The sequence below is a fragment of the Rhipicephalus sanguineus genome, chromosome 7, assembly GCF_013339695.2.
Source record: "Rhipicephalus sanguineus isolate Rsan-2018 chromosome 7, BIME_Rsan_1.4, whole genome shotgun sequence".
Classification (NCBI taxonomy): Eukaryota; Metazoa; Arthropoda; class Arachnida; order Ixodida; family Ixodidae; genus Rhipicephalus; species Rhipicephalus sanguineus.
This window is the reverse complement of record NC_051182.1, coordinates 33,381,638-33,402,816: the sequence shown is the minus strand read 5'-3', so window position 1 is coordinate 33,402,816 and position 21,179 is coordinate 33,381,638. Positions and strand designations below refer to the sequence as shown.

General features: G+C 45.9%; 1 protein-coding gene across 1 annotated transcript in view; it reads right to left on the bottom strand.

Annotated features, from left to right (window-relative positions):
- LOC119399382 (sodium-coupled monocarboxylate transporter 1) overlaps window positions 1-20,897 on the bottom strand; it is a 184,973-nt gene extending 164,076 nt beyond the window's left edge. Inside the window, exon 1 of the mRNA XM_037666198.2 lies at window positions 20,529-20,897. Within this exon, the coding sequence (XP_037522126.1) occupies window positions 20,529-20,867 (339 nt within the window). The 5' untranslated portion in view covers window positions 20,868-20,897. The remainder of the gene's footprint in view (window positions 1-20,528) is intronic.
- Between the last annotated feature and the right edge of the window lie 282 nt (window positions 20,898-21,179).

Here is a 21,179-nt window from a genome sequence, read left to right as displayed (position 1 = left end):
CGCGCGTTCTGGTATGCAGTAGAAGAAGAAGACGACGTTGACGAGTGACACTCTCGTTTTTTTTTGCGTGTTCGCCTGTGTGGCGTTCTTTCTTCTTTACTACGTCTCGTGTTTTCATCGACACCCGAAGACAACATTTCAGAAGTAACGCGCCATGAGGCTCCCTCTTGGCACGCTTTCTCTTTAGCTCGGAGTCGCCAGATGGAAGATAAGGCTGCGGAACGGGGGGCACGGAAGGCGGTGGCAGCGCGCGCTCGCAGACAGAATCCGGAGGTGAGAACCTGCGAGGCCAAAGCTGCACGTCGACACCGCGAAGCAGATTCCGCCGTTCCAGCCCGTGAAGCCGAAACTGCTCGACAAGCTGCACGGCTGCGGCGAGAAGACCCCGCCGTTCGAGCCCGCGAGGCCGAAGCTGCTCGACAAGCTGCGGGGCTGCGGCGAGAAGACCCCGCCGTTCGAGCCCGCGAGGCCGAAGCTGCTCGACAAGCTGCACGGCTGCGGCGCGAATCGGATCTTCAAAATGTGAAGGACCGTGAAGCGGCGAGAAAGCGCAAGTACCGGCAGGCAGAGCCCGAGGCTGTGCCAGCACGTGAAGTGGCTGCAAAACTCATCAGGCGGGCTCTGCCCGAAGGCGCCGACGCGCGCTTCCAGTGGGACTTCCTTGATAACACTTTCGGCCGTCGTTGCGGTGTGTGCAACAGATTGTGGTTCTCAAACAATCTAGTCACAATATCTTCCATCAAGAAGGACCACGCTCGCGCCAATGCCATCGCCGTGCCGCAGCGCGAGTTCGCTTCGCCCCACTCATCATCATTCACCACGTGGATATGCTGTAACTTTTTTTAAAGACGATAGTCTTTCTTGGGGAACTTAAACGCAGAAATTTTTGTCTGTCTATCTTTCTGTTTGTCTGTCTGTCACCCGATTCAGCGACCCGGCCAAAGTTGAACCACTTCCTTACCGCCCACCCATCTTGAACTGGTACGGCTGTTCATACTTGTTAACGTTGGCGATCAAAAACTAAATATACACATACCTGATGTGCAACATCACTAGGTAAGTATTAGGCGGTGTGTTCCTTTAATAGAAAGTACAAAATACGTAATTCTAAAGACCTTAGTTTCTGAAGCTGCGCTGAAAATGCGGCTGCGCTGAAAATGCCATATGCGCGGCCCTCTGCCACGGAGGAACGCCCTCTGCCACGGAGGAAGGAAACCCTTTGCACAAGCTCATTTTTCGCGACGTATTGCCAGATCGCGTCCATATCTCACGCAGCGCCTCCTCTATCGTCTTTATACGGCATTTGCAGCGGAGCACGCAGATACGCGGCCAATTTTTTCCAAACCACTTTACAGACCTAGCGTGGCTCTGTGGTAGAATACTTGATTGCTACGCAAAATGCTTGGGTCCGATTCCTGCTCGCATCCTAATTTTTATACTTTCCATTCGTCGGCTCAACGCTACCGATGTCTGTTTTTCTTGAAGCTCTCGCACTTTAGTTAGCTCAGGTGTACCGCAGGGGTCTGTTTTAGGCCCTGTATTATTTTTGGCATACATTAATGACATCAGCTCCGATATCAGCGACGACGTCACTGTGCGTTTGTACACAGATGACTTTAATATACCGTGAGATCAATGACGTGAGTGATCAAAAATCACTGAGCGATGCTCTGGCTGCGATTGAAACGTGGTGTGAAAAGTGGAAAATGAAAATAAACGAAAAAAGACAGTTGTCTTCAGGGTATCCAACAAAGTAAAGAACGAACTGGACCATAACTACTTTGTGAACTCCCAAATGCTCGCTACAGTTGACAAGCTCAAACACTTAGGAATAACTATCGCCGCGAACCTAAGCTGGAAAATGCATATCGCAAATATCACAAGCGCTGCCGAAAAGAAACTTTGGTTTCTGCGCAGAAAGTTGAAGCTTCCACCTCAATCTATGAAGCTAACCGCGTTTCTAACATATGTTAGGCCAACGCTGGAATATGCAAGCATTATATGGGATCCGTTTCAAGTAGGTCTAATAAACGAACTCGAAATGGTACAAAGAGGGGCTGCGCGGTTTATTTTGTCTAAATATTCATCGACTGACTCGGTATCAGCGATGTTGAACCTCCTTAAACTACCACCGTTATAACAGCGGCGCCTAGTATCAAGATTAAAATTTCTATTTTTACTTTCCAAGCACCGATTTAACATTGATACTTCACCCTACCTAACGCATCAGCTAAAGCGAGCCCTCAGGAAAAAGCATGACTTCGTGTTCTTTGTACCACAACTACATATCGACGCATATGCTAACTCATTCATACCTCGAACTATAAAAGACTGGAACGCCCTGCCATCATCAGTTGTGCAGTGCGCCTCAACAGAAACCTTCGAAAATTGCATAATAGCGACATTACAAGCCTTAGTGCTGATGCTTTCTTATTCTGCAGAGTATGCATTTTTTTCTCTTTCCTTTTTCCCCCTTTCTTGCGACGCAGCATGCATTGGCTGCATCATAAGCAACTCATGTGGCTGTTTAAGTAACTATTTATTATTTCTTTTGACTGACGGACTTGCCTTTGTAATATTTGGTTAATATTTTGATAACTACTGTTTAAATGATGAGTATACTTGTATTTTCATGTTTGTTATTTTATTGATGTAATTTGTATTGTAATACCCACTTTATTGTTGTGAAGCCTTACAACCCAATCTGTAACGGCCGTATGGCCAACAGTATTGTGAATAAAAAAAAACTAACAACGTCTGTTCTCGCCGTTCTTGGGTAGATATAAACTGTCAATCACCTGTGGCCCGTGGTAAACGGGTATGTGCCGCACGTGTCTGGAGGAAAGGGTTTGACAACGTACGCGACAGGATTTTCACGTTATTCATGTCTTGACCCGACAGTCATATACGTCCAATCCTTACCCTCCCATGCCAATTTCGGTCTACACCAAGTTGAGGAGGGGATCATGAGAGCATTCAGAGGTAGGCGGCTAGATAGATAGATAGATAGATAGATAGATAGATAGATAGATAGATAGATAGATAGATAGATAGATAGATAGATAGATAGATAGATAGATAGATAGATAGATAGATAGATAGATAGATAGATAAGAGATAGATAGATAGATAGCTTAGATAGATAGATAGATAGATAGAGAGCTAGATAGATAGATAGATAGATAGATAGATAGATAGATAGATAGATAGATAGATAGATAGATAGATAGATAGATAGATAGATAGATAGATAGATAGATAGATAGAAGATAGAACGCTCAAAGTGCCAGAGGTTCGCAAAGAAATGCTTCGCATTTAATAAACGATATTGTTAATATACGATACCACTAACTCCAGGCATGGTTTTATACGCCGATGATACAAACGTCTCTTTCTCTGGCAAAGATCTTTATAGCTTAAAAAAGCAAGCAAACAGATGGGTTAAGCACTTATCAATATGGTTAATAGCAAATGAGCTTAAACTAAACAACAAAAAAAAACAAGATATGTTCTTTTTCGGCCAAAAAATAAAAAGGATACCTCGTGACATTCAAGTTAATTTACGAGGAGACTTGATTGAAGGGGTCGCATGCCAAGACTTTCTTGGTATTATCTTTCATGAAACACTCGAGTGGACATATCACACAAAGTTCGCCCCGATCTTTTGCACTCAATTGGTGTAATCGGGAAAATCGGATGTTTTTGCCAATTTGGGTAACAAAGCAACTGTACTATTCTTTAGTATACTCGCGTATTTATTACTGTTTATTAATATGGGGAAGCACTACTAAGAATTGATGCCTGGGCAAGTTGGAATCGGTTATGCATTTTCGAAACGGGCGGCGCAAGAACAAGGACAAAGGAAAGAATACACAACACAGATTGTCGGCTATCAATGATGTAAGAGCACGTAATACTTGGTGAAGGTTTAAATAGTGTATGTTCTTTCTAATAAGGTTAGTTGTGAGAAGGCGCTCTGTAGTGTGTATTCTTTCCTTTGTCCTTGTTCTTGCGCTGCCCGCTTCGAAGATGCATACGCACTACTAAAAGAAACAAAGAAAGCATTTATATTTTTATAAACTACAGAAGAAAATAGTACGGATAATCGAGGAACTTCGACCTAGAACGCATTCTACTCCACTCTTTCACAAGCACAGCATGTAAACGTCTGAGAATATCTTATACAAAAAATAGCGGCACTTATATATGATAAACTGAAACCTAACGCGGTCGCATTTCACGATGCATATTCTCGAAGACAGCATACGTACAGCTTTAGACGCATAACAGACTGCAGTGAAAGAATACGGACAAACTACGGTACACAGACGCTAACGCACATGATCCCTCAACTAATGAATGCACATTCCACAGTTACCGCCATAGTGAAAGACAGCCGCTCAGTAATTGCGTTTTAAAAGAAAATACACACATATCTACTAATGCTTCAAAAGTTATATTTTTCTAGATGGCATCCCTCAGGTTGTCGTTAAAATTGACATGTATGAATATCTGTCACATTTTCATTTAGTGAATAGTAATAGCATGGTTTCGTATTCAATAAGTCTGGGTATTTGCACATAGTGCTTGCTTTGTCTCTTTGAAGAAAAATGTTATAATACACTATTGTTATAAATTGAGTCTTGCAGACATGTCTCGAAGTATGAATGTTCTTCTAAGGATGTTTTATGTACTGTCATTAAAATTTGTGTAACTGTGGCTGCTTCTTCGTTTCTAATCTGTTAACATGTCCGCATCACTGCTCCTTGTGCGCTTTATTGACTGGGACGGGATACGGCACTTTGTCAGACAATAAATTTCCGTGTTGCCAACCCTGCCCTTTATATATGTGTGATCAATGTACAGTGCACTGTATTCTGTAACTGATTGATGATTGAATAAAGTTTCTGTATTGTCGGTGGAGCTGGGTTTTTTTATAGCGTAATCTCTCACTTAGTTATACAGCCTTGTAGGTCTTCACACGTCCTATTCTACTGCCCATGCTCAGTCATTCTCCGAACTTCGCCACAATGCACTAGCGCCAATGGCAGCCTTTAGTTAGTTTGATATTTCTACAGATAGAGCGAACTTCAAAAAACTTTTTAGCGACGTTAGCATGCTACTTTCTTTCAATAACATAGTTTCTTACGGCTCAAAAGGACAGACTGCATTTAGTCAAAAGTTTCTGAGAGGGCGGTTCTTCGTAGCTACGAAGAACCTGAAAAGCTACAAATAACACTGAAGAACTCCTCCAAAAGGCCTAGCCGAACGGCGCTAGGTCTTTAGGAGCAGCACTGCTATGCGATAAACGAACGCTGGCGATGGCAACATGCGCCTCCTGTGCAATTTTTGTCGGCGTTACTTTGCACACAAGTGAGAGTTAGGTGCTCGCTGTCTGCGGCGTCTTACGGAGTGATGTATGTACAGCGCCGTCCACTCTTAGGGTGAACACGGCTCAGCGTGGCCGCGCTCTGCGGAGCGCCACAGAATAAGCGCGGCCGCGCATCGAAACGAAACGGCGCAGGCGCACGGGAGCGCGCTGGTCTTGCTGTACTACAGCGAAGAATCGCGGGTGCGCCAGCACCGGCCAGCACTGCAGCAGACGATGCGATGTAGTCGCTCCTGTGGGTTCTTGCGCGCCTGCGCCACTGCGCTTTGATGCGCGGCCACGCTGGATACACTGGCGCTCCGCAGAGCGCAGCCACGCTGAGCCGTGTTCACCCTAAGAGTGGACGGCGCTGTACTTACAACGAACGAGACGGCTCGCAAGCACGGTTCTTTAACCGTGCTCGTAGTCGATCACAGTAGAATCACTGTATATGCTACCTTTAGGTAGCAGAGTTGCGCATCTGTCTTCCAACGCCGCTAGCAACCATGCATGGCGGAGAAGCTGCCGCTTGGGCCAATTTGTTTATTTCTCGACGCCGCCGCTGCAGCGAGCTGAATTAACACTAGCCATCGACAGCCAATGTTTATCGTCGGTTTTCGACACGCCAGACAGGTTAATCGGCGACACGGTAGGCATGTCGCCTGCAAAAACGAAGTGCGACTTCACTGCACAGCTGTGGTTGCTAGCCGGACCTATGCGCAACTCTGCTACCTGAAGGTAGCATATACAGTGACTCTAGATCACAGTGCACCAGTGCGCCCTCTGTTGCACGTTGGTTCCATCTGCTTGGCGTCGGCGCTCGCCTTCGCGCTAGACGTTTGACAGCGGCTGTCACATAGAATGAACGATGAATTTAAACTGTACTTTATTCCACCGGATATTATTTTCTGTTATACAAATTCCACGCGACGTTTGTTGCTCCTGCGCCGGCGATGCACTCACACCGGCTGCTGGCCAGCTTCGTGCCGATGACGTAGCGCAAAAAAGCGTGCTCTTATCGCTTCCAAGTTGTAGCCGGTGACTTTCCGGGACGCAACGGTTGATGATCACAACAGCTTATTTTTTTTATAGTTGGCAATATTCTTCGTAGCCCTTCATGATTACGAAGAACTACGAAGAACAATGAAGCTACATTGAAGCGAAGGCCCATTGAAAGCACATACAAAGGCAGGCTGACGCGAGGAACCCGAGGCGTCTGGGCTTGCAGGCTTCCACTTGTTGGGGCACGGCACATCCATTGGGGGAAAAAACTGGAGCAGCTATGCACTAGCGATGCAAGACTAAGTGAAGTGGAGCTGATGGTCTTCCCCTTCTGCTTTCCCTCCTCCTCATCCTCACGCTATTCCCCCTCACACACACTTCCCTTTCCCACCTCTCACTATACTATACCATGCATGGCTATGCTAACCTATACCCTCTCCCCTCCTCCTTTTCATCTGCCTCACCCTCACTTTTCTTTCCACCCCTCGTTATACTATACTACACAAGGCTGTGCTATGCTTATCCACGCCCTCACGTCATTCCTCCTCATCCCTGCTTCTTTTTCCCACCCCTTGCGGTATACTATACACGGCTATGCTATGCTTTACACTCTCCCTCATCCTCCCCTCCCTTTCCCACCCCCTTGCTATTTTTCTTTATTGATATGATATATAAGGAGATGTTGGCGCACAATTATGGCTTGAAGCGAGCACATCGTAAAGATGTTACTAGTTCTTTACCCTTGCTATAATATACATGGCCATGCTATACTCTACCCTCCTCATCCCTCTCGCTTCTCCTTCAAAGCCCCTTGCTATGCAATACTCGAGAAGGTTATGCTGTTCTTTACCCTCTCCCCTCATCCTTTTCCTCCTCACCTTAACATCATTCTTTACCCTCACTTGTCTTTCTTGCCCCCTTGCTATAGCATACTATACTGGCTACGCTATTCTATATACTCTCCCCTCCTCCGTTCCCTCATCCTCCCCCTGACTTTCATATCTCACCCCCTTGCTATACTCTACTATCAGGGCTGTGCTATGGTTTACCCTCTCCCCTCCTCCTGTCAATACAACTAAACCTCATATCACTCCTCACCCTCATTTTCCTTTCCCACGCCTTGCTATATTATACCGTACATGGCTATTCTAGGCTTTCGTTTCGCTTTGCAGTGCTGGGCCGAGTTTTCTACAGTTGCCGGACACGGCAACAGCGCAAGCTTTAACAGGTCCCCTTTTAAAACCGTGCGTGAGCGACCTCGCTCGCTCTGCGCACCGGCGCGAGTTGAACTTGCCTGTCATCGCAACTTCTATTCGTTATAACTAGCCTTCCAAACTATAGTCCACAAAGATTTGTAATGGTGCTTTTGTTACACTATGGCGTACAACTTATATCACTCGCTCTCGTGCTAGCCTGGGGGGGGGGGGGGGGGGGGTGGAGCAGTGCAGTGCGGCCGGCAGCAGAGGATCGACGCGCGGTTGGTCTTTTTCTTTCCGGGCATTTGCACACGACACACACTGGTACGCACTTACTCCCTGCTGGACGAACCGTTCATCCTTTGGTGAACGGCTGCAGTTGGTCGAGCTTTTCCTTATTTTGGCTTATAGTGTGGAGATGATGCAGATAATGTACAGTGTTCAATGCCTTGCCTCCCAGCTACCCCAAGGAAAACTTCGTAACCGTTGGGTATATCAACAAATACATTCTTGACACAGAACTTTTCCGCGCAACGCAAGACAGGTACGGTTTCAGCCCATCGGACGCTATAACGATTTCCCGGAAAACTTACCTTGACCACGGCTATGTCAGCTTCTATACCCTCCAGGTAAGCGGGGATATTGTCCCTAGCATCAATTTCTTCCCTGGCGCTTGGTAGGTGAAACTTCCAAGCCAAAAGCAACAACAAAATCTGGGATGCTGCCATGGAAACGCTTTTGTCGATTGGCGAAGGGGAAATGCCATCCGATTTGTCTGCTATATGCGCTTCCACAACTGTCTTGGCAGGCGCGAACGGAAACCAACACCGATTGTATTTGTTTCAATTTTCTCTTCAGATTATGTTGCTCTTATTAGCTCCCGGCTGGTAACTTTCTCCGACTCACAGCACATGCAGAAAACATTTCTTTGGAAACAGTTTGTGTGCTTCAAGGACTTCACGGCGTGCGGCAATTTTGTTTCGGAAGAAACGTGAGTAGTCAGAAAAACTTGGTTTATTTACTGCTTTTATTCGCACAGAATCGCCGAGGCAACATTTATTACACGACACAATAACGTACAGCTGATTATTTCGTGTAGGCAGTACAAATGGATGCCTTCTGTATTGCGGTTGTACAAACATAGCACAGCTGTCCTGTGTTGATATATATATAGGAAATCGATACAAAAGCCTTATCGATCTGCTGAGTACAATACAAATCGGCAGAAGCAATTTCTCATTACAAAGCTTATTTTGTGATTAATAAAAAGATTGTCAAGAGCAGCAGATCAACGCATTTCACATCAGTAAAACTGCTGTTTTATTTCATGCAACTGACAAGAACAGCATGCTATACCTAGTACGTTTTCTGCACGACTCGCCTTATGCTAATATTTAGCAAGTTATAGTAAAAATGGCTTATTTAAATTGGTTTACACTCGCGATACACGTGAGACCAGTGCAGCTTCATTCAGGGCTGTAACATTGCTAACAGGGTATCATGAAGATATTCCACCGGAGCATATTCGAAGTGTTTTTTTTTTTTGTAATGCAGATATTTTGTGCTGTCATCATGTAGGCACTAATATGAATGCAACTGTGCCGGTTTTTTGTTTCATTTTTTTCAATGAAGGCTGGAGAAGGAAGTGTCAGTCGCTGACTGAGGTTGACCTAGTAAGAAGGATGCACAAGGCTATAAAGGAACGTGCAGTTTCAAGACATGGAGAATTATTTTTAAAATAAACTCAAATCAACTGCAGTCGATGTATCACGGCAGCGATGCTAGAAACAATGATCTTTTGAGCGGTTTTCAAGAGTCATCTAATACACTGACCGTATGTTGTGCTTTTTAAATGCGAAACATTTCTTAGCGAACCTTTGTCATTTTGGGCATTTCTATCTATCTATCTATCTATCTATCTATCTATCTATCTATCTATCTATCTATCTATCTATCTATCTATCTATCTATCTATCTATCTATCTATCTATCTATCTATCTATCTATCTATCTATAGTCGGTGACAGCCTAAGAATAAATATAAGCTCCGACCACGAGGCCGCATTGCTCATATTTTGCATGCCTCCACGCTACAAACGAAGTAGTTCCTTAACAATGGCAATAATGTTCACTCATATAAACCTAATTTTGCAATACTGCACTGATATTGAAATAAAGAAAGCAACGCTAGATAAAATAAATTGTGAAGGCACGGAGTTCAGCGTCTGTGTAACAATATATGTGTTGCTTAAATCGCAGCCCCCGCCGCGTTCATCTCGGAGTCTATACCAAGAAGTAATGTACATCTCAAAGGTGATGTTTCTGAGCAGTACCTATCATGTTATCAAAACAAAGAATGCCAGGTTTAACATAAAACTTAAGATAAAGGAATCGTTATTTTATGGTTTTACAGAACAAAACAGGGACAATAGTAGCATTTAATTAAGGTCGTTTGTAATTTTTTTGCGAAACTCTCGCCGCCAGTTTGCTTCACTGTCTGCTGTAACTATGGCAACTGTGACTCAAAGCGAAGTATGGCGAAGTGGTATGAGATCGCCTTTGTGAATTTGGACTCTTGTGTTGCCGTAAATACCGCATTTGCGTCTCTAGTCGTCGTGCTTGTCATCGTGTTTGAGGAAGACGCCAAGGCTTCATTTGATGTCTTGTTTCAACGAAATAAAAGCGTGTTGCACACATGCGTTTAATCGTGGGGGCCATTGCATGCGCTGCCGTTACGTTCACGCCAAGGAGGTGTACGCGGCTCAATTGGCATTGACTAAAAGGTTTTTACGTGGGATTGTTTCTTGCTTCGACAACTTGCACTGGCACTGCCATTAACCCTTAAGCCCTTGAACGTTCAAGTTTTTAGTTAATTTATTATTTATTTATTACATACCTGCGCCGCCCCAGTGGACATTACAGCAGGGGGGCCACTTTTGCTAGAAGAGGGGCCCCTAATTTCTATATATGTATGCGTCTGCGCGAAGGTATATATATCTATACGTAGATTGTGAAGAGGCTGTCATCGGTTGCCGTAAGTCAAATAGGAAAAGGATACACGCTTCTCAAAAGACAGTTTATTTGTCAACGTTTTGATCGGAGACCGATTTTTATCAAGGGAAAATTTACGAGGCTTCGATGCGATTTTATAGCATCGTGCTCCGTGCAGGTAGGGCGACAAAAAAAACAAATAATACATGTAGGAATGAAAAAATCAGTAGCCAGAAGACCACAATTATACACTCGGACAAAGAAAAGCACGTGCATCCTCGAAGAAAAAAAAAGGAAAACATATAGATGGTCTATATAGATAATCACGGTGGACACAATCGGTGAGTACATTCCTTTCGTATATTGTCAAGCCCCACCACTCCGGCTCCCCCCTCCTCCTTTGTTCGTGAAGCATAGTGAGCGCGTGAGGCTTCACAAGAAGGGATAAGCGCTTAAAAAAGGGTCTATGCACTATAAGCTTCACGAGTTTAATATAAACAAATTATCACTGCGTAATACATGCACACAATACACGCGAAATGCTAAAAAAACGCACGTTAGACAAAAACAAGAATTCCAAATATGATATATCGTGAAGTATGATGCAACGCCATTAATAACAAAAGTTTTTTTTTTTTCACTCAATAATTGTTTTAGCGGCGTCACTTCAGTCACGATCACGATCCATGCAATCGACGTGTCACAGCGAGCGCATCATTTCACGGTTTGTAGACAACTATTACCTCGCACGGCGTTTGTCATTGCAAGGCGTCCGTGCATCGAGCGCGATACTTACGCGACGGGCACTTCAACCTATAGCAAATCATTCTGGGCTGGTGGAACTAAATTCTGTTGAGACGACGCAACTGCGCCAATAGGCACACGTCCCATAACCACAAACGCACCAGATAACCACAATTATCTTCTTATAAATCACACACCACTGCATATTCTCCATACCTGGTTTGTTTACTTTCGCATTGTGTTGCGCTAACGGGCTATGTTGGTCGCTTTCTTTCTCTCACGCTTCGTCCGCACATACGTAACTTATACAGGCGCGCAGCACGGCGCATATCACAATAGATCACCAAAATTCCCATGTCGCGAGCTTCAAGCAACACACACACGCGTACATGTGGCAACGCTAATGCCATGGCTTTTGCGGGCGGTAAATCGTACACAGACGCGCACGTTCCGACTTCACTTTCACCTCACTGCACACGAATGAACGCGACGACAATCGTCGATGTGGTGACCCTCTGGCGATATCCTTGGTGTATCCGAGCGATGGAGGGAACGCACGCCGTGTTGCAACTTGAAGCTGCCGAAACGACGGAACGCGCTAAAGCGTTGTAAAACACTCCGAGCTGCTGCCGCTTCGGTGATCTCCAAACGCGGCAGTCACAAGCTTCTACTGCATCGGATGACGACCGGCGAGGATGATGCTGGGTACGCACGAATAACAGTAGGAAACAGCTTCTTCTGGAAGAAACAAACACCTCAGGAAATTCGAATTGACGGATCTCGGTATCGGTGCAGCGGTACCTCGCATCTCGTCGCGAACGGCGCCATGTTACATTTTTCATTGGCTCGTCTTAACCGTTACGTCATGGTAAAGAGCGGCCGTAGTTGGACGCGCATAACACAAATGGACAGCGGTACAGTTTACTTTTTATTCTTAGCTTGTCACCGACTATAGTCGCCTACATCTCGGTGCTCTCATGATCGCCTCCCTGACTTGGTGTAGACCAAAATTGGCATGGTAGGGTAAGAGGATTTCACGAATATGACTGTCTGGTCATAACATGAATAACGCGAAAATCCTGCCGCGTACCTTGTCAAACCCTTTCCTCCAGACTCGCCTGGCACATACCCGCTTACGACGGGCCGCGGTGTACAGGTGTGCCACAGGTGACTGACACTTTATATCTACTCAGGAACGGCGAGAACAGATATTAGATGCGAAGTATCTTAAGGGGTATTCAGACGGGGGAGAAATGCTCGGAGGAGACGGGGGGATTGCGGATCACGTGACCGCGACGTCACGGATTAGCGAGTGGGTGTGACCCCCCCGCGGCTCCTCGGAGGAGACGGGGACCTTTTCCCCGAAAGGACAAACGATCCCCCGGCGGTGGGGGATGTGGCGGAATGTCGGGCTCTTGTTTGGCCACATTGTTGCACTTGCTCCTGCAGAGAGCGGCAGTGGGTGTCCAGTCTGCAGTTGGGGTCATCTGTAGCTGGGGTCATCGTCGTCAGCAGCTGGTGAAACGAGCGGTACAAGCCATAGGAGTAGTCTGGTAACACTGGTCTCCCCCTCCGTTCGCCCCGTCCGTGTGAGTAGGGGGCATTTGTGGAGACTTCTCCTCGCGAGCTGACGTCACTAGGCTCCGCCTTCATCCCCCGAGCATTTCTCCCCCGTCTGAATACCCCTTTAAGGCCGAGCTCAATCCGGTGGTGTGCGGCGTGACCACCCTTACTGCGCATGCGCATACCCTCTCCACACACCTCTCCACTCACCCTCTCCCCTTCCTCTCTCCACTATCCCTCTCCACCTTCCCTCTCCCACTCCCCTCTCCACTCTCCCTCTCCACTTTCCCTCTCCCCTTCCCCTCTCCCCTCCCCCTTTCCACTCTTCCTCTGAAACGCGGGCTAGACATGCCGAAATTCTCTCCTGTGCAACGCCGCGATGAGCTCGAGCGCATGCGCGTCCCCTCCCCTTCTCTCTCCTCTCCTACGCTGCCCCCCTCCCGCCCGCCTGTCGACCGCGTTCCCCGCTCGCCCTGTGAGAATTAACGGCCAGGCTAGATGGAAGATACGACGCGCGTAGCGTCTCTCTTCGCGTTCCACGACGCGAGGTCGGTAGCATGCCCAACGAACGCCAACGGAACGCGATCGTGCAAGTGCTCCAGCTTCGCATCGCCTCATGGTCCCCTTTAGCGGGAGATGGTGTAATTTTTTGTAATTTAATTGCGAGAGAGTTAAGAAAAACTGACATCGGCGTCGTTGACCTGATGAATGGAAAGAATAAAAGTTAGGATTCCAGCATGAATCGAACCCAAGCATTGTGCGGGGAAAAAAGGTAAATCTACCACAGAGCCACGCCAGGTCTATAAATTGGTTTGGAAAAGCAGCCTATGCCGGCGTAATGTCGGTGCAACGTCAATTGTTGTGGTGCCGGCTATCTTATTTTACAAGAAAACAATAGACACTACATATCTACTCCTACGATACAGGCGTCATATTAGATTAACGTCCGCGCTTCCAGCGTTGGCTCCGCTTTTATAGTAGTCTAATAAGCATTATATTTGTATTCCTATGATTCAGCAAGCTATATTGAAGCATTGTACGACTTCGGAGGAATACAATACCAAAAGTTACAATGATATTCACATGACTGTACCGTAAAGTGCACTTAGTTTCTACAATACTGGCGATGTGCTCTAACGTGAGCGCTGACGTTAGTTAAACGCCAGTGTTGTCGACGTGCCTGGTAAGCCCACGATGTGCACACGGCTTACAAGAACACGTCGACGTATCTCGTAACGCTTGGCTCAAAGCCATAAAATACAGCATAGAAGTACTCGATGACTGCTTCGCATGAAACCGATTCCAACAACGCGAGGGATCTGCTGATTTTTCTCTTTCATATCCTCAGCTTCATGAGCTTTGTTTCAAGCATAGAGCAAATATAGGGCCTTTTTGGCCGAGGTAGTCGTGAGCTGCGGCAGCAGTGGCTTCTTCCTGAGAAAATAATGCAAATATGGAAGATTTAAATCTTGTTTAGGATAGTGGGAAAAGATAAGCATTTGCATGTTATGTCATTGGCTCAACACCCAACGTAAATGACATCCTTTGAATATCGCACGCGAATTGGGCATGAGGCAATAAAGTGTACCAAAATAATGAACTACGGCAGTGTAGAGTGTCGAAACCGCAGATAACTTGATTCTCTTATCTTCGTCGATCAGGGATCACTCTTCCATTCAAACGGTCGAAACAACCGACTCCAATGGTCCTGTCTTTGTTGGGTCGGCGCAGGCCTTTCTTGTGAAGTGATCCGAACAGAGGCGGTAGCCATCATGGTGTCGGAACGAAATGTTTTTCGTCTCGGTTTTAGTTTCGTTCCACCGCAAAAAGTTCCGCTCCGTTTCAGTTCCGGAGAGAAAAAACTAGGGGTGTGCGAATATTCGAAAGTTTCGAATATTCGTCGAATATTACATTCGAAATCTTCATATTCGATTCAAAAATCGTGTATTCGAAAAGTTTCGAATATTCGATAACTTCGAATATTCAAAAATGAGAATTAGCGATTCGAATATCATGGATAAAATAACTCGTCTTCCACATTTCTGCTGCGTTCGTATCGCTAAAAACATTGCCGAGAGGAGCGATAAACATCGTAAGCACACGGAGGTACGATATCTGCCTGCGACGGGCGCCCCAATACGTATGATTTATTGCTGGTGCATCTCCGACGTGCAGCGCTGTTGGCGATCATGTAACCGTACATTTTCAATATTATGCGGCCGTAACGTGCCGCACTACCACTCGTTCACTATGCGGGACCACTTCTGAAGAAAGACAGTGACCCACGTGACTAGTGGCGGACTGTAGGCACCTTCAGATACCCCAGTCTGGCAAAGCTTTGCCCCATGTAACTTCCTACACCAGCCACTTCTGTTCCAAGCGAGCGTGCCTTTTCAGTGGCATGGGGGGAGGGGGGGTTGTCTTTGTTTCAAGGGAGCGCCTGCTGCCTGATCATGTGTAGCAACTCATATTTCTTCATGATAACATGTAGTCACTACTTTCATTGTGCCGTGATATTCGCTTGTGTTGTGATGTGCATTGTGCTAGCCTGGACATTGTGTTCTGGAGATAGCAGTGTATGTTCTGTTGCCAGTCAGGCTGCTAATGTTTTTTTTTTAATAGCTACATGTTAAATAACATATCGTTACTGTGGAGGCATTTTTCCTTTGATATTCGATATTCGATTCGATATTCGAAGGTGGATATTCGTATTCGATTCGTATTCGAAAAATTCGATATTCGCACACCCCTAGAAAAACAAATGTTCCGTAATGGTTTTTTACGCAAAAATTTGAAGTTCATGTAATCATAAAAAAACATTGGATTTGTGATGTAGTTACTTGCCCTCCTCTTTGGAAAGTGGTACTAAGGTAAAACACGTTCTTCAGAGGAGCGAAAGCAACTCTACCACGAATTCCTACCAACTTACACAAAGCAGTATTAATTTCAAAGTAATTGTATTTATTTTCTCCAAAGACAAATACGATTTATTTAGTGGGATCAATGCTTTGTCTCAAGGGAGTGAGCACGATCTCAGAAGCAGCACGTCACTGAGTGTACTCGGATGTCCGAAACCGCTGTCTCGGAGGATCGCCAGGCCTGCGCGGAACACGCAGCACAGTCACAGCGAAAGCTGGAAGAGCGGAGTTTATAGAGCCCGTTGTAGATTCTCTTGGGGCAACTAATACAAGTACACATGCGGGGTACCCACTAGGCCATAAATGATCGTAATTTTTCTCAAGTAGCGAAGTTCCCACTATGCAATTTTTCGCCCTTTTTTTGGAGAAACGTGGTACCCGCTACACATCCGCAAGACAGTGCACTTTGAGCTGTGGCTGATGACGATGAGGAATTATGGCTGAGCACTTTGCAGTGGGTGTGAAGCAGTGTTGGGGAATGGGAGCGTCTATACCATTCCGGTTCCATTCCGGGGAATTAGGACTTGCCGCACTTCCATTTCTTTCAATTCCTCGGAATGAAAAAACTTAGCCCATTCCCACTCCGGGAATAGCCGGGCAGTTCAATTCCATTCCTTTAATTCCTCAAAGTAGCAAAGGCATCTTGATAGTTTTATCGAGTTAAGAATGAACGCCCCATAAAGCTGATGCCATCAGATGCATTAAGAACTGCAAAAGTACGCAAAACACGTTACCAAGGTTCAGGGATAGCAGTTTGGTGACATCTCGTGCAGTACTTATTCCCATAGGGGCAGTTCTTCCGCTGCCTATAGTATTTGCATGGTCAGCATGTTTTAACGAACGGTGATGTTTTAATAACGTTTAAGCTTAAATGTTTTAATGCTAAAATGACGACATAGCTTATTTTTATGCTGAAAAAAAAGTAGTATTCAAGAAGACTAAGCAGTTTTACCACGCGTCTAGAGCGGTCGTGAATATGGAGAAAACTAAGATTTGGATAATGGGGAACCAAACCCTCTAGATCTGCTAGTATTAGTTCGAACAGTGCACCTCTCGGGAACCTCGTACCTTTGCATCGAATACGGAACACTGGGCCGCATTGCTCGTCAGCACTGATGGTTGTCAAGCGCGCCTCGGAAGCGTGGATGTGGTGAGGAAAACTTTCTATGTTCGCCTGTGCACAGGTATGCAATGTCTTCCTTGTCGCAAATGTTATTTACGTGTGTCAGGTACTAAACTGCTCGTGAGGTAAAGACCAGGCTGTGCACAGTGTATTTGGCGCTTCGTGTGGGGGTATCAATGCGAACGAAATCGCAGGGGTAGTTTGTTTCTCCCTTCAGTACTTGCTGGGATAATGCATTTGTTTGCACACTAACTTATGCCTCTGTAGTAGGCTCGTTGCTCATTAATGTACCGTGTTTGTAGTCAGCCAAGCCATTTTAAAAATACTGCTTTATTGTTGAATTCAAGGCTCTGACTTACTAATGTTTGAAGCTTGAAAAACAGCACCTATAGACTAAAACGTGCTCTATTTTCGAAAAAAGACGTAATTCCATTCCCATTCCATTCCTCCAAGCATTGTCCCCATTCCATTCCGGGGTCGCGAAAATGTGGAATGATTTCGGAGTCATTTCACTACTGGAGTGTCAACTCCGCAACATCGGTGGGAAGCATTAAACCGTACACTTTGCGCTATTGGCATTGTGTGATGACTGCTCGTTATTTTACTCTTCTGCCACGCTATAGTACATACGTTAACATGATTCCTTGCCCGACATGACGCCTGTATCGAGTATTTTCGCGAAGGAGTTACAAGCACCAGCGTGGCACTGTGGAGAAAGACCCGACTGCCACGCAGAGGGCGCGGGTTAAAATCCCATCCGACCCTAGAAATTTGTTTCTCATTCAATTTTTTCTTATTTCACGCGATAGCGGTCACGGACACCGGCGGCGGCGGACAACTATGGCGCCAAAATCAGCTGTTGTGATCTCATACCAGCTTTCGCTGCAACAAACTTCAGCGCCGACAATGCCCTCTCCACTTTGGCCTGCGTAACAGGCGCGCAAAAGTCCACTTGCGTTTATAAAAACATCTCTGGTTGCCACTGTTTTCGTTTTTCGCACAATTTCAACATATATTTGCTTTGAAATTCCTGCCTGAGGTACGCGCTAATACTGTGCCCTGAGATATATGCTCACAATGCACGAGCTCACTTGTTCCGAATCGCCAAGTTTTCTTGTGAACCGAAAAACGATTGAAACAATTTTGGTTTCACTCCGGAACGAAATAATATATAAAGTTTCGGTTACGTTGTCGTTCCTGTTAAAAATATCGTGTTTATTTTTTTTTTTCGTTTTTCGTGTTCGGTTTTCGTTCCGTTCCGACACCCTGGTAGCCATAGTCCATTTCCTCCCGTGCCACCTTCCCCAGGTGTCCTCTTTGAGAGTTCGGCTTAAGACACACCTGGAAAATGACTGAAATACCCCAGTGAACATGAAGAAATAACACGCAAGCTAAATTAAAGGCGAGAGTACGAAGAAGCGACCAAAAAATATTCTCGTTCTAGGCACACATTGAAAAGCGAAGCGCGCATCGGCCGTGAGCCAGGTAGCTCGAACTTATTGTATTTCAAAAAGGAAGCGGTGACTGAAACGTAATTTATTGTTTTTTTCTTCCCTGATCAAGAATATTGAAATATGCTAATCGACAACAAAACCTGGTCAGCAGAACACTGTCCAGCAAAACTAATTTGTGGGGCATGGCAGTTGAGTGCTTTCGGCAAACACGAATTGCAAGTCGTGTTTTCGTAGGAAAACTGAAGAGCGACCGCTAACGAACGTCAAAACGAAGTTTCCGTCTGCGCGTCAGCTCGTGAGAAACTGTCAAAAGTAGCTTCAGTTCCTTACGAGACCGCTGAAAAAGGCGCTACGCCAAACCGAAAAATTATATTCACTAGAAGGCAAGCGCGGAATACCTTTGGCTGCTTGCTATGATAAGAATAGCACATCCATCTTCGTAAAGACAGTATAAAAAGTGCGCTTACTTGTCGTCCGCCGGCAAGCGGAAAGATTTCGCCTTGCTGTTCCTCTGCGATGTCTCGCGCCAAACAACCGCTCAGCACTCCTACTGCACTTTCCTCAGTTTTTCGGTAATTGTCGGCACGTTCGTGGCCACAGAAACAAAACATTTTGAACTTGAGAAGATACTAAAAAAATCGTGCTTGTGCAGACGGCGAAAGCGGCAGGAGCAGACGAAGAAAATGACAGCCGAAGTAATACGAGCGAAAGCGCCGTCAGCCGTCGCAACGAACAAAGCTACTAAGTAAAGATGTAGGGCGCTAAAATAGGCAAATAGCGAAACAAACATTTTATTTCTACATATAATTGCATCACTTTACTTAGTTTGAACGGAAAAAACGATATATGTAAAGGTTACTGAATTTTCGCTTGGCTACCAGCGTCATGACGACGCTTTAATTCCAATACCGAAACTAGCCGAAGTGTCCGAGGCCTGCCGCAACATCGTGCTTAATGCTAGATGCCAAACTCGATGCGTGTGGTATGCGTCTAACTACTTCACTGGTCACAACATTTTTGTGGGTATGCTTGGTGATTCAATATGATGCACTCCGGAGCAAGAGAGCATGCATCGACGAGACTCCTCGACAGCTGTATCAATATCAATATGAAAGTGTTTCAAAGCATCCTACAGGCAATGTACAATTGGATAGCACCCATTCGCTTGCGCGCTGCCTGCGTTCACGTAATGAAACGTCACTGCAGCTTTTTTAACACGAGAGTGTTTTATGCCAGGGTCCACGAAGACTTTCATGACGTGTTTCCGTCACAGAAATACGTCAGCAAAATGAGCGCCATCAGATGGCAAAGGAAAAATAAGAAGTTCCGTTCACAGGAGTCCTACCCACAACCTCTCGGTCCGTGACTACGGCTGGCGGGCGTTTAGCCCTCTGAGCTACCGCCAAACACATAACGGCGGCTACATGAACGCGCCTTTTATCTTTCGCACTTTCCTCTCATAGTGTTCTTGGATGGATAACTGGAGGTTATGAGCGTCCCCTTTATAACGGGGCGGTGACATGTGTGCCACCAGAGTCGAAAAAAAAGCTTCGTTGCCTCCGCCATTAGCTCCTGCGACGCGCCGTTGCTACGACCATCCCATTCGGCGCATTTCCAATAGGAGAAGTGTAATGACAACGTGTTAACACACCGCGAGGTGGCGGCTCTAGCCCAAGCCTCGCTCCTAGCATCCATCCATATCGAAAAATACGCTCAACTGCCTGTCGCGCCGCGTTCCACGCTCTCCCAGTGAGAATTAACGGCCAGGCTAGAGGGAAGACACCACGCTAGTAACGTTTCACATTGCTTTGAAGGAGTGCATATCGAGTATTAGTGTTTATTATGTGCTTGTTGATGCCATATTTGCGCGGGATTCACCATATGCAGTGTCCAGGTATATCTTGACAACTTCAGCTACCACAAAGGTTAAATCATGATCATGGGCGTTAGTCGTCGGTACGATGTGCCACTGGGCGTCAACGTGGGTGCGTCCACATCAAGCGGTGCTATATCTGCCAAACAACAATAGACATTGTACAAGCTTTCATATATCAGTGCACTATAAACAATCAACTACTTCTGTGACGACACGCTTCACTTTCGTGCTATACCGATTCCTATGACGGAGGAATCAGTCATCTTTTTTTAAGAATACAGCGTTCCACTCACCTGAAAGATGGATGTCACATCGAGGCCGTAGATTACAGGTACAAACACGTGCGTTGCCAACGGTAATACAAGCAGCGGCGTTATCGACCCCCATGCCACGTGCCAGCCATACACGTAATAGTGGGAGGGTAAGGCGACGAGCCCTACTGACGAAAGGAGCGACGCCACCGTTGAAGCCGCCAGAGGAAGCGCCATGAGTGTGCGGCTTCCGAGGAACACATCCCACACTGCATAATTAGAAGCTTCTGGGCGTCCATGCTTGTAGAAGGAGAAGTACAGTCCCAAGGCGAAGTTTGCCAGAACTAGAACTGCGAACAGGATGTATTCCAGGGCGCCCATCACTGACGAGCTTTTTTTGGTGTTGTAGAAGTTCCTGCACGAGAGAACGTGCGAGAGCTTTTTTTTTCGATGTCTGATTCAAAACCAGTTTGAAAATGAAAAGTGCTTGATTTGGAACATTAGGTCACATAGCAACGGCTTCTGGCATAGTCGTGCTGCGGTTGAGACATTTGTCGTATAGCGTGGCATGAACTTTCCGATACATTCTAGTACCCTCCTAGCACTTTCCGTTACCTCCTAGCAACCGCCTCTGCTTTCAACTAGTTCTGTACTAAAATTGCTGCTTGGGCGACTTGGTTCATGATTAAGATA